This window comes from Panthera tigris, chromosome B4 (genome assembly GCF_018350195.1).
Source record: "Panthera tigris isolate Pti1 chromosome B4, P.tigris_Pti1_mat1.1, whole genome shotgun sequence".
In the NCBI taxonomy this organism is placed as follows: Eukaryota; Metazoa; Chordata; class Mammalia; order Carnivora; family Felidae; genus Panthera; species Panthera tigris.
The window spans coordinates 64,250,531-64,265,201 of record NC_056666.1 but is presented as its reverse complement, the minus strand read 5'-3'; the positions used below and the strand labels follow the sequence as shown (position 1 = coordinate 64,265,201).

Genomic DNA, 14,671 nt, shown 5'->3' with positions numbered 1-14,671 from the left:
GGATTATATAAGTATCTACCCACCCAAAATTGGAGCACCTAAACACAAAGGGCAAATATTAAAACATAAAAGGAAAAACTAATAGTAATACAACAGTAGTAGAGGACTTTAACATCCCACATACATCAATGGACAGATAATCTAGGCAGAAATTCAATAAAGAAACAGTGTCTGAATGACAGGTTAGACCAGATGGATTTAACAAATATATACAGAACATTCCATTCAAAAACAGAATACACATCCTTTTGTTGGAACATCCACCAAGATAGATCACATGTAAGGCTATAAAAACAAGTATCAATAAAGCTAAGAAAACTGAAATCGTATCATGGTTCTTTTCTGACTGTAACAATATGAAACTAAAAATGAATTACAAGGAAAAAAAGGAAAAAAACCACACAAACATGTGGATGCTAAACAACATGCTAATAAACACCCAATGGGTCAATAAAGAAATCAAAGAGGAAATCAAGGGGCGCCTGGGTGGCTCAGTCCGTTAAGCGTCCGACTTCAGCTCAGGTCACGATCTCACGGTCCATGAGTTCGAGCCCCGCGTCGGGCCCTGGGCTGATGGCTCAGAGCCTGGAGCCTGCTTCGGATTCTGTGTCTCCCTCTCTCTCTGCCCCTCCCCCGTTCATGCTCTGTCTCTCTCTGTCTCAAAAATAAATAAACGTTAAAAAAAAATTAAAAAAAAAAAAGAGGAAATCAAAATATACATGGAGACAAATGACAATATAAACACAATGGTCTAAATCTTTAAACACAGCAAAAGCTATTCTAAAAGGGAAATTTACAGTGATACAGGTCTCGTGAAGAAATAAGAAAAATCTCAAATAATCTAACCTTACACCTAAAGGAACTATAACAAGAACAAAGCCAAGGTGAATAGAAGAAAAGAAACAATAAAGGTTAGAGCAGAAATAAATGAAACAGAGACTGATAAAACACACAAAAAAATCAATGAAACCAAGAGCTGGTTCTCTGAAAATATAAACAAAAATTGATAAGCCTTTAGCCAGACTCATCAAGAATGAAAGAAAGGACACAAATAAAATCAGAAATGAAAGAGAAACAACACCACAGAAATACAAGGGTCATGAGAGATTACTACAAAAAAAAATTGTACACCAGCAAATTGATAACCTAGAAGAAATGGATAAATTCCTAGAAATGTATAATCTTCCAAAACTGAACCAGGAAGAAAGAAAAAATCTGAACAAACCAATTACTAGTAACAAAATTGAACTGGTAATAAAAACTCCCAACAAACAAAAGTCCAAGACCAGACAGCTTCAAGGGTGAATTCTACCAAACGTTTAAAGAAGTGTTAATACCTATTCTTCTCAAACTATTCCAAAAAATAGAAGAGTAAGAAAAGCTTCCAAATTCATTCTATGAGGCCAGCATTACCCTGATACCAAAACCAGATAAAGACACTACAAAAAAAGAAAAAACTATAGGCCAATATCTTTGATGAACATAGATGTAAAAAACCTCAACAAAATATTAGCAAACTGAATCCAACAATACATTAAAAAAGTCATTCACCACGATCAAGTGGGATTTATTTCTGGGATGCAAAGGTGGTTCAATATCCACAGATCAATCAATCGCATCAACAAAACAAACAATAAGAATAATATGATCATTTCAATAGAGAAAGAAAAATCATTTGACAAAGTACAACATCCATTTATGATAAAAAAAAAAAAACCTCAACAAAGTAGGTTTAGAGGAAACATACCTCAACATAATAAAGGCCATGTATGAAAAATCCAAAGCTAACAACATCCTCAATGAGGAAAAGCTCACTAAGATCAGAAACAAGATAAGGATGTCCAATCTCCCCACTTTTATTCAACATAGTACTGGAAGTCCTACCCACAGCAATTAGACAAGAAAAAGAAGTAAAAGCCATTCAAATTGGTAAGAAAAAAGTAAAATTTTCATTATTGGCAAATGACATGATTCTATACATAGAAAACCCTAAAGTCTCCATCAAAAATCTACCAGAACTAATAAATGAATTCAGGAAAGCTGCCGAATATAAAATCAATATACAGAAATATGTTGCATTTCTATACACTAATAACGAGGCAACAGAAAGAAGGTAAGAAAACAATCCTATTTACAATTGTACCAAAAATAATAAAACACCTAGGAATAAACAACCAAAGAGGTAAAAGACCTGCTTTCTGAAAACTGTAAAACACTGATGAAAGAAACTGAAGATGACACAAACAATTGGAAAGACATTCTGTGGTCATGGATTGGAAGAACAAATATTGTTAAAATGTCCATATACCCAAAGCAATCTACGGATTTAATGCAATCCCTATCAAAATACCATCACTTTTCACAAAACTAGAACAAATAATCCTAAAATTTGTATGGAACCACAAAATACCCTGAATAGCCAAAGTAATCTGGGGAAAACAAAAACAAAAACAAAAACAAAACTGGAAATATCACAATCCCAGATTTCAATATACACTACAAAGCTGTACTAATCAAAACTGTATGGTACTGGCACAAAAACAGATACAAAGATCAACAGAATAGAGAGCCCAGAAATAAATCCATGATGGTCAACTGATCTATAACAAAGAAGGGAAGAATACGCAACTGGAAAAAGGTAGTCTCTTCTCAACAAATGGTGTAGGGAAAACTGAACAGCTACGTGCAAAAGAATCAAACTGGACCACTATTTTACACCATACACACAAATAAACTCAAAATGGATTAAAGACCTAACTGTGAGACTTGAAACCATAAAAATCCTAGAAGAGAGCACAGGCAGTAATTTCTCTTGACATCTGTCATAGCAATATTTTTCTAGACATGTCTCCTAAGGCAAGGGAAATAAAAGTAAAAATAAACTATTGGGACTACATCAAAATAAAAAGTTCTGCACAGCAAAGGAAAACAGTTGACAAAACTAAAACACAATCTACTGAATGGGAGAAGATATTTGCAAAGGACATATCCGATAAAGGTTTAGTATCCAAAAACTATAAAGAATTTCTACAACACCAAAAAAAAAAAAAAAAAAAGCAAATAATCCAATTTAAGAATGGGCAAGGGACGCCTGGGTGGCTCAATAGGTTAAGTGTCTAATTCGGCTTAGGTCACGATTGTGAGTTTGAGCCCCACGTCAGGCTCTCTGCTGTCAGTGCAGAGCCCCCTTCAGATCCTCTGTCCCCCCACTCTGTTCTTCTCCTGCTCATATGCGCACTGTCTCTCTCATAAATAAGTAAACATCAAAAAACACTTTTTAAAATAAAAAAAAAATAGAACTGCTATATGATCCAATAATTCCACTGCTGGGTATTTACCCAAAGAATACAAAAACACTAATTTGAAAAGACATATGCACCCTTTCATTTTCTGCCGTGTTACTTACAAAAGCAAAATTATGGAAGCAGCCCAAGTGACCATCTGTAGAGGAATGGATAAAGACAGAGACAGGACAGACAGAGAGAGGTGTACACACACACACACACACACACACACACCACGGAAAGAGTATGCTAAATGAAATAAGTCAGAGAAAGACAAATACCATATGATTTCACACATATGTGGAATTAAGAAACGAAGCAAAGAAAAAAAGAGACAAACAAAGAAACATACTCTTAAATACAAAGAACCCATGGTGTGAGGTGGGTGGCAGGGGGGAATGGGCAAAATAGGTAAAGGGGTTTAAGAGTACACTTGTCATGATGAGCACTAATGTATAGAATTGTGGAATCAGTGTATTATACACCTGAAACGACATTATAACACTGTAAGTTAAGTGTCTTAGACTTAAAATTTAAGGAAAAAACCACATTAGACCAGATGGACTTAAGAGATACACACAGGGGCGCCTGGGTGGCTTGGTCGGTTAAGCGTCTGACTTCGGCTCAGGTCATGATCTCACGGTCCGTGAGTTCGAGCCCCGCGTCGGGCTCTGTGCTGACAGCTCAGAGCCTGGAGCCTGTTTCAGATTCTGTGTCTCCCTCTCTGTCTGCTCCTCCCCTGTTCATGCTCTGTCTCTCTCTGTCTCAAAAATAAATAAACGTTAAAAAAAAAAATTAAAAAAAAAAAAAAAAAAAAAGAGATACACACAGAACATTCCATCCAAAAGCAACAGAATACCCATCCTTCTCAAGCATACATCGAACACTCTCCAGGATAGATCATGTATTAGGCCACAAAAATAGTGGCCTAATTAAATTCTTAGTAAATTTAAGAACGCTGAAATTATATCACACGCCTTTTCCAACTACAATACTATGACCAGGAATCAATTACAAGACTGAAAAATTCACAAGTATGTGGAGATTAAAAAGCATGCTATTAACCAATGGATGAAAAAATAAAATTAAAAAATAGCTTGAAACAAATGAAAATGGAAATATAACATACCAAAACTGCACAAGCAGTTCTAACAGAGAATTTCATAGTGATAAATGCCTGTATTAATAAACAAAAAAGATAGCAAATAAACAATCTAACTTTACATCTCAAGGAACTAGAAAAGGAAGAGTAAATCCAAAATTAGTAAAGGAAATATCAAAGATCAAAGTGGATATAAATGAAACAGAGACTAAAAAGACAACAGGAAGAAAAAAAATCAGTGAAACTAAGAGCTGCTTTTTTGAAAAGAAAAAAATAGACAAACCTTTAACCAGACCTGCCACAAAAAAAGAGAACTCAAATTAGAAATAAAAGAGATATTACAACTGTTACCACAGAAATACAAAAGATCTTAAAAGACTACTCTAATATATACACATCTGCACAATGGAATATTATTCAGCCATAAAAAAGGAAAGAAGTCTTGATATTTGCAACAAAATGGAAGGACTCTGACAGCATTATACCAAGTGAAATAAACCAAAGACAAATATCATATGATCTTACTTACATGTGGAATCTAAAAAAAGGCAAAAAGAAAGTCATACATACTGGGAACAGCTTAGCAGCCCTCAGAAGCAAGGGGTGGGTGAAATGGGTGAAGGTGGTCAAAGGTACAAACTTCCAATGAAGTAAGTCCTGGGGATATAATGTACGGTATGGTGACTACAGATAATAATATTGTACTATATATTTGACAGTTGCTAAAAGAGTAAATCTTACATTTTCATAAGAAAAAATGCAACTATGTGTGGTGATGAGTATTAACTAGACTTATTGTGATCATTTCACTATATATATATATATATATACATATATATATATACATATATATATATACATATATATATAATCATTATGTTGTACCCATGAAACTAATATAATGCTGTATGCCAATTATATTTCAATTACAAAAATTACGTCAACAGACTCGCAAACCAAACATGTTTACAGGTTCTCATTTTTTATCTATTATAAATAATATTGGCTTCCTCTACAACTGGCTAGATCAGTGCATGTTTTCCCCTGGTGATTTAAACAACCAATGTCTGCGCTCATTCTAGGAAGGTGAGTGGCTACAGAACTTCCCGTATGGCAAGTCACAGGTGGCTTACTCTGAAAATATGACCCACTTGGCACCCCTATGCCTTCTGCTTTTTTCATCCTCACATAATCCTCAAATTGATGCAATATCTATATATTCAAGGGTTAGAGATTTTTTTTTTAATTTTTTTTTTTAACGTTTATTTATTTTTGAGACAGAGAGAGACAGCATGAACGGGGGGAGGGTCAGAGAGAGGGAGACACAGAATCTGAAACAGGCTCCAGGCTCTGAGCTGTCAGCACAGAGCCCGACGCGGGGCTTGAACTCACTGACTGAGAGATCATGACCTGAGCCGAAGTCGGCCGCTTAACCGACTGAGCCACCCAGGCACCCCTCAAGGGTTAGAGATTTGTGTGCCTGGTCTCAGTGTCATCTTTTAGTTTCTTCCGAATTGTACTGTACTGAAATCTACAGTACTTTGGATTTATACTGTGAGATTGAGCCTTTCACTGAAAAGGCTTTGTCGTATTTTTAGCATTTTCTCTCTGATAACCACCATCAGTTGGGAGTAGCAAACATTCATTCATGACACATTACCCAAAAGTGATTCAATTTTTACTAAGTTTTCACTTTTCATTTTATAAAAGACACTTCTTAATTCTTGGATATTAATACAACAGATAAATGTGATTTTTCTTTATTTTTCTTAATAGTTTTTTTGAGAGAGAGAAAGCATGCAAGCAAGCAGGTGAGGGGGAAAGGGAGAGAGAGAATCTTAAGGATGCTCCACACCTAGTGCAGAGCCCAACATGGAGCTCAATCTCACAACAGTGAGATCATGACCTGAGCTGAAATCAAGTGTCAGATGCTTAGCCAATTGAGCCACCCAGGTGCACCTATTTTTCTTATCTTTTTAACATTTTTTATCTGTAGTGAAAGAAGTCAGACATAAATGGTAACATATTTTATGATTCTATTTCTATGAAATAGCCAGAATAGGTAAATCCACAGAGACAGAAAGAAGATTGGTGGTTTACAGGGCCTGGAGGAACGGAGGAACAGGAAGTAACTGCTTAATGGGCATGGAATTTTCTTTTGGGTGGTAAAAATGTTTTGGAACTAGAAGGAGGTGCTGATTGCACAACATTATGTATATACTGAATGCCACTGAACTGTACTCTCTAAAATGGCAAGTTTTATGTTACAGAAATTTCACCTCATTTTTAAGTTAAAAAAAAAAGGGAAGCAGCACATGAACTATACAAAGAAACTAGAAAAAAAAAGAGAAAATATATAAGTTTACCTAAGAACATGCACAAGAAAACAATACAGAATGAAATCTATGATCAATATTTAGCACCAAATTACTAAACTTAATGAAATCATCACCTTTAAGAACACAGGACAAATGAAGGCACATCAAGCAGGAGAGAGCAAGATTTCAGGAACTAAAATGTAGATAGCAGTGCTGGGGGCAGGGCATGCTTTTTTTAAAGTAAAAGAATTCTAGGATGATTTAGCAGTTTTTTAAAAAAGATGATAACAGGGCAGCTGGGTGGCTCAGTTGGTTAAGCATCTGACTTCAGCTCAGGTCATGATCTCACGGTCCATGCGTCCAAGCCCCACGTCGGGCTCTGTGCTGACAGCAAGGAGCCTGGAGCCTGCTTCAGATTCTGTGTCTCCCTCTCTCTCTACAGTCCCTCCTTCACTCACAGTCTGTCACTTTCTCTCTCTCAAAAATAAACATTAAAAAAATAAATAAAAATAAAAAGATAATAACAAGAGTTGGTGAGGATGTGCAGAAACTGAAACCCTCAAACACTGATGGAAGGAATGTAAAATAGTACAGCCGCACTGGAAAACAATGTGGCAGTTTCTCAAAGTTAAACAAGAGTTACCAAATGACACAGCAATTCTACTCCTAAGTAAAACCTTGGTTTGAGAGCATAATTCTTTCTGGAAACATGCTTGTAATCCAAAGCACTCATATATCAAAGCGAATTTCAAAAACCACTGGCTGAGTTGCGATCATGCGATTTTCATCATCACATACTATTCATATTGTTAACATTTTTCAAGTTAAAATTTATTAGAAATGTTTGCTCGTCTTATGGAACACTCGTAGAACAAGTGACTCGCAATCCAAGGTTTTACTGTATATCCAAGAGAACTGAAAACATGTCCAGACAAAAGCTTGCAAACAATGTTCATAGCATTCTCCATCATAACCAAAAAATGGAAACAACCCAATATTCATCAACTAGAATGGATAAGCAAAATGTGGCATATGTATACAATGGAATATTATTTAGCCATAAAAAGTAATGAGGTACTGGGACACCTGAGCGGCTCAGTTCGTTAAGTATCTGACCCTTAATTTTGGCTCAGGTCATGATCTCATGGTCGTGAGATGGAGCCCCGTGTAGGCTCTTGCTGGGTGTGGAGCCTCCTTAAGATTCTCTCTATCCTTCTCCCTCTGTTCCTCCCCCCATGCACACAAGCTCCCTTTCTCTTTCAAAAAAAATAAGTAATGAAGTATTAATACATGGATGAACTTAAAAACATCATGCTGAGCAAAGGAAGCCAGACACAAAGAGCCACATATTGTATGATTCTATTTATATGAAATGTCCAGAATAGGCAAATCCATAGAGACAGAAAGTAGATTAGTGGTTGCCAGGGGATGGGACAGGGGAAGGATGAAATGAGGAATGACTGCTAATGAGTACAGAGTTTCTTTCTTGCATAATAAAAATGTTCTGGAAAAAAAAATGTTCTGGAATTAGATGGTGATGGTTGCACAACTTGTGAATATACTAAAAACCAATGAGCTGTACATTCTATAATGGTGATTTTATGTTACATAAATTATATTTTAAAATGTTAGAAAAAAAATGTTGGTTTGCAAACTGGTCATTTAAAACCCAAGATTCCTTTCTGAATTCCTAAAGGTAGAATGCTGAAATCATGAAATGAAAGGTAAAGTGAAAAGTTCATTACTAGCAACTCTGAGTCTCAGGTTAATGTCATGTCACTAGGATTCCTATACTGGGTGCTGGTGTTTTGTTTTTGTTTTTGTTTTATTTTTTTTTAATTTTTTTTACATTTATTTATTTTTGAGACAGAGACAGAGTATGAACGGGGGAGGGTCAGAGAGAGAGGGAGACACAGAATCTGAAACAGGCTCCAGGCTCTGAGCAGGGCTCGAACTCACGGACAGTGAGATGGTGACCTGAGCTGAAGTCGGATGTTTAACCGACAGAGCCACCCAGGCACCCCTGGGTGCTGGTTTAGATTACATACCTGGGAGGGCACCCCCTTATTCTCAACTTAAAAAAATAGTGATTAAATTTCCCAAGTTAAGTCACAAAAGTTGTTTAAGTCTTATCTCCTCTCCACCTGCAAAGTACACCATGGTCTAAAAGTATCAACCTTTTCTCTCCCCTCTTCTGTTCTTTCCACACAGATGATCTCAGTTAAAGAAAAAAAAAAAAAAACAACAAAAAACTATTTAGCTAAAACCATTAAAGTTGTGAATGATCTACAGCTATAAACATGATTCCTTCTCCTCAACTCTTCCAACTCTATAGGCTTGAAAGAAGGATTACTTGGGCAATTTAACAAATCAAAATTTAAAACATTAGCAAGAATGCCACAGATATCAACATGCTACTCAATGGTGGTATGCCCTTAGGCTCAGCTTCCCTATCTTTTCTAGTTACATGCATTTTAAAATCAAAGACTCACTAATACACTTTTCAATTGGGATCTATGAATCATCTGCATCAGAATCACCTGTAGTGCCTGGCCCAACCTAGATTTGAAAATCAAAATCTCTGGGGATGGAATCTAGGAACTTATTTTCAAAGTGATTCTTACATATACTAAGTTTGCAAATCACTTCTATAAAAAGTTCAACAAAATGGGATCTACAGCCACTTAAGGTGTAGTTAATGTGTAAGAGAGAGGCTCTACCCGTATTATGAAGACATCATCACTGCCACTGAGAAGTTTACCAGTCAGAACATTTATTATTATGTTGGGATAATATCGTACACTACTCCATTAAATATGAATGTAATGCATGTGCTGTATATTACAAAACATTAAATGGCACAGAGGACAAAGTAGTGGTATACTAGTATTCAAGTCAAACAGAAGTGATTTTTTTCAATATAATGAAAATATGGGGGGGATGGGGTGGGGAGACATTGTTTCTAACCTTATTTATTAATTCTGTACCTGAATAATAAAGGACTGAAGTACAGCTAATAAAGACGTAAATGGAGATAACCTTCATTAAGTCTTTAAAAACTAATTTCCCTGGGTACTTGACTGGCTCAGTCAGTACAGCATGTGCCTCTTTATCTCAGGGTTATAAGTTCAAACTCCATGTTTTGGGCAGAGAGCCTACTTAAAACACACACACAAACTTAATTTTCCTACGGAGCAATTTCAAACATCAACACATAAATATGGCATGTATCACTACTAGGATGGTTTCTGCTAGCACAACGTTAATGATTTTCCTACCAGTGAGATCTTTACTCCTCTACTCCAAAGAGTAATTCTGCCAACAGGTTTACTCACGGAAATAAACTCAATTTTGGGGCATCTCAGTGGCTTAGTCAGTTAGGTGCCTAAATCTTGACTTTGGCTCAGGTCATGATCTTAGTTTCATGGGCTCAAGCCACACAGCCAGCTCTGCACATTGATCCCACAGAGCCTACTTGGGATACTCCCTCTCCCTCTTTGTCTGCCTCTCTCTCTCTCTCTCTCTCTCTCTCTAAATAAACAAACTTTGGGAAAAAAAAAAAAGGGAAACTCAATTTTGTGTAAGAAAAATCCTTCTTGATTTTAAACTATTTATGCTGACACACAATAGCCCTGATTCTTTTACTTCTCCAAAGCTTAGAAAGCATGAAGAATCTCTTAAAAGTATATGGAAAGTTTCTGGTCCACAGATAGGAAACACTTCCAAATTACTACCAAAGAAGATTTAGTTCATCTCCTTTCACTGTATTTTCAAAAACAGATCCATTTGATGATAGAAGTACCAGTGTTTTAAAATATTATCTGGTTACAGTGAACAATATCCATTCATTCAAAGTATTTATGGAGCACTCACTACACGCCCCGGGACTGTTACAGAGCTAGGAATAGGAACGCAGCAGTGAACAAAATATGTGAAATAAAAATACAGCTCCTAATATTATATTGATGATTCAGTGTCCAATCATTACAAATAAGTTACAAATACTACAATATATGTAGGCAAGAGTGAGCAGAATCTATACCAATCCTACAGCAGACCAAGGATATGTGTTTCTGAAATAATTTCTACCACTTTATTTAAAAGCAAGAAAAAGTACAGGATGTCTATGGTTTCCAAGGTTTGAATATACTCCATGGTACTCTGAACGTTAAGTTCCCTGTCATAATATTTATACTCTACACTAAAATACTGTAGCAAGATGTAGCGACAGAAAATGAGGAAACCGTCCCCTTCTCAACAGAAAAGATCATTGAGAAATGAAAACACTTAAAATCAATATACTAAGCTCCAAAATGCGTTTCTCTAAACTCTAATAAGAGTCCTACGATTCTTTTAAAACCAAGAAAATCAGCAGGCAGAGAAAATGAAACTTGTACTTCTCCTGTCACTCTAAAAATAATTTTTCAACATTTTCTGCATATAAAAAATTATGTTATCTATGACACCCAATATGAAAAGACCAGAGAACCTGATGCCCAATTTGGATGGAAGACAAAAACCACAGCCAACGCAGAAAAACTGGTTATTCCTTCCTAACACCCAGATACAGGTGGTTTGGGGCGGGGGAGACGGGGGGGGTTGCTTTTTATTAACTGCTTCGGCGTCCTCAAAACATGAAGGGATTGCACAGCAGCAAAACATTCAGGTACCACACAGTAGCGGCCTTCTCAACCCCGACCCCGCGGTTCCAAAACTGACTCCGGCGCCCCTGAGCAAGGCAAGAAGGGGAATAAAAACCCTGCCGCCCTAAAACCAACCGAAGAAGGGCTAGCTGGCCCGCCATGAGCCCAGTGTGGCCCCACGTGCCCAGCGCGTCCCCCAGGTGCCCTTCCAAGCAGCGGCCCGCAGGGCAAGCCGCGCCCGGTCTCCGCGGGGTCCAGTTCCGCTTGCCGGTCCGTCCCCCGACTAGCCCGCCCCCGGGACCCGCCGCGCCGGCTCCTCCCCTCGCCTCCCGACCCGGCCCGGATTCCCAGGCCCGAAGTAACCTGCCCCGGGCGGAAAGGCGCGGTACAGCCCGAAGTGCCCGGGTGCCCCCAGCAGCGCCCTCCTCCCACAGGCCGCAAAGGCCGGCTCGGAGCCGGCGCTGCCGCAGCCCCCACCAGGCCCGCGCCCCGGGCTCTGGCCTGGGCGGACGCCGCCCTCGTCTCCTACCTGCGTTCCCACCACGACGATCTGAGGCAACTGGATGATGTCGGCGCCCACCGTGTTGAAGACATCCTGAAGCTTGTTGATAACTGGAATTAGCGCCTCCATGGCTCCGAAAACACAGGACCCCCGCCCGGCCGGCCGCGGCAATGAATGGGGCCGGGGCCCAGAGTCCGCCTCCTTCCTCCTCTCCTCCGCCTTCTCCTCGGGAGCCGGCACCCATTGGACCCCGCCCGCGCTACCTGCCCCCTCCCGGCAGGCCATGCGCTAAGAGGAAGGTGGAGAGAAACAGAGCCTGCCGGGAGTTGTAGTTCTGGGGGCAGAGGAAAGAGAGGCCTACGGATTCCAGAAAGCTACGCCGCGCTGGGCGGGTGGAGAGCCGAGGGAGAAGGTGCTTGGGGCGGGCGTGGTTTTCAGGCTCTCTTCAAAAGCCCTCAGAGCGAAGCCCTAAGAGTAGGAGGGAAAATACACTTACGCCTGTATTCAGAGCGTAACGGGTGTGAAAATGCCAGATATGGATGTGTGTTTAGCAGAGCGTAGTATCTTGATTATCCAAGATGTTATTTCCTTATGAAGCTGCCTGCTCAATAAGGACGGGTTGAAGAGACTTAAAGAATAACTCAGAGCCTCAGACACCCCAACCAGGTGCAAAGGGTCTGTAGGCTGATACTAGAAGGCGTGGGGTGCTATTTTGCAAAAATACAACACCCAGCCCCGGTTGGAACATGCGGGTTCTCCCAAGATTTTTGTAAAAACGTGTTGTGGAAGAAGCTTATGTCAAGAGTTTTGGAGGGGAAAGGCTGAGCCCTTGTTCTCTGTATTCTATATAACACTTTATTTGCTGTGGCCTGATTCCTGACAAAGTGGAGATCTGATAACTACCTTACTTGCTTTTTGCTAAGTGTGCCTGTTACATTCCTAAATGTTGTTTTTCTTTTTTAGGCAAGATCATATTTCTCCTCTACTCCAAACCTCCAAATCTTTCCTATCTCAAAGTATAAAAAGGTGACATTTGAGCAAAAACCTAAAGTAGGTGAAAAGAAAGCCCCCTTGCTTTATTTTTCTCCGTAGTATTTATTTTCATCTTGCATGCTACATATTGAACTTATTTACTCTCTCCTCTTGCTAGATTATTGGCTTCTAGAAGCCAGGGATTTTTGACTGTTTAGTTTACTGATGCATCCCTAGCCCCTAGAAAGTGACAAACAAGATACAGTTTAACCTTGGTTTGTGAGCAAAACCTTGGTTTGCGAGCATAATTTGTTCTGGAAACATACTTGTAATCCAAAGCACTCGTATATCAAAGTGAATTTCAAGAACCATTGGCTCAGTTGTGATCATGTGACATTCAGCATCAAGTACAACTCATATTACAAGACAATGCTCATGTACTACTGGTATTTCAAGACATTGCTTGTTTATCAAGTTGACATTTATTAGAAATGTTTACTCGTCTTGAGGAACATTCGCGGAACAAGTTACTTGCAATCCAAGGTTTTCCTGTAGATGCAATCTCAGTCCCATCTGCGTTTACAATCTAACAGGATGACACCATTCATTATAAATGGATAAAGTGCTATGACTGACTGTATTTTAGAACACATAATAGGAGCACCTTTTCTACTTTGAGGGGGAAGAGTGAAAATTCCAGCAAGACTTTCTAGAAGTCACCAGATTTAGTCTCCAGGAGGGTAAAAACACCTGCAATAGTGGAAGTTGTGCACTACACAACAGCACTAGGTACTATTCACCTGCACAGCCCTACACAGTAGCCCCGAGGAACATGCTTGATTTGTTCAGTAGGACCCATGGTAAGTAGTCAATAAATATCTGGGGGCAAATGAATAAAATATCATGTAAGCTAAGACCTGAAGGTCCATGAGTAGTGTTCTAACATCTTACCAAGTTTTATGAACATTGCTTTTTTTTTCCCTAATGTTTATTTATTTTTTAGAGAGGAGGAGAGGAAGAGGATCCAAAGTAGGCTCTCTGCTGTCAGATGCAGGCTCAAACTCATGAACCATGAAATCATGACCTGAGCCGAAGTCTGACATTTAGCCAACTGAGCCACCCAGGCACCCCTATCTTCTCTTTCTTAAACACAAAAACTTCAGAACTGCAAAAAAATGAAGAGCAGACAAGATATTTATTCTAAATACTCTTATTTTTTACCAAGATGATATAGTAGTCAGAGTTTACCCACTTTGCTTCTCAGCCCTCTACTGATAGAGATTTCCATCTCTTCTTTTTCTGTGAGCAGTCCGTATTCCTCCCAAGAAGAAGACAGAGGGGGTAGGCTCATGGTAAAGCTCCACGGGCATAATCAGTAACCGCTTCATAGGGGCAAGGTGCCCTGGGGCCAAAATGATGCAACTACACCTGTTGTTCCCTAATTTGTGGCACCAGTAGACACAGTCTTTTCCTATCTGCAAAACTAAAATAACAAGCATACAATATTCCAGAAAGACAAATGTCATGAATTTGTGTGGCGTTATATATTTCCATTTAAATTATAAAATATCTCTTGGGAGGTAACATCCAGATCCTTTTAATGTGCTTCAGGAATAATAGTGTCTGCTTTTTAATTCTATCTTTTTTCTAGGAGAAATAACCACATGGCCAGTGCACAAAAAGTCCTCCTATCACCACCGCCACCAGTTAGGTTTAAGCAGCTTTGTCCAGTACTTCTCTAGACTCTAGAGCATTGAGTTTATCCGATGCAGAGGAAAAGAAAACCGTTTGAGGCTGCAGAAACAGGAAGTGGAGAGGCCTTGAAACAATGTGGCTCTATTTTGATAACT

At 38.9% G+C, this 14,671-nt stretch overlaps 1 protein-coding gene across 5 annotated transcripts in view; it reads right to left on the bottom strand.

Annotated features, from left to right (window-relative positions):
- The window catches only part of DNM1L (dynamin 1 like), a 49,183-nt gene extending 36,891 nt beyond the window's left edge, over positions 1-12,292 (bottom strand). For 2 of the 5 annotated variants that reach the window (XM_042992087.1, XM_042992088.1), the window contains exon 1: positions 11,877-12,288. In XM_042992087.1, the coding sequence (XP_042848021.1) occupies positions 11,877-12,134 (258 nt within the window). In that variant the 5' untranslated portion in view covers positions 12,135-12,288. Of the gene's footprint in view, positions 1-11,876 lie in introns of all 5 variants that reach the window. The other 3 variants (XM_042992090.1, XM_042992086.1, XM_042992089.1) reach the window with 3 other exon arrangements.
- Between the last annotated feature and the right edge of the window lie 2,379 nt (positions 12,293-14,671).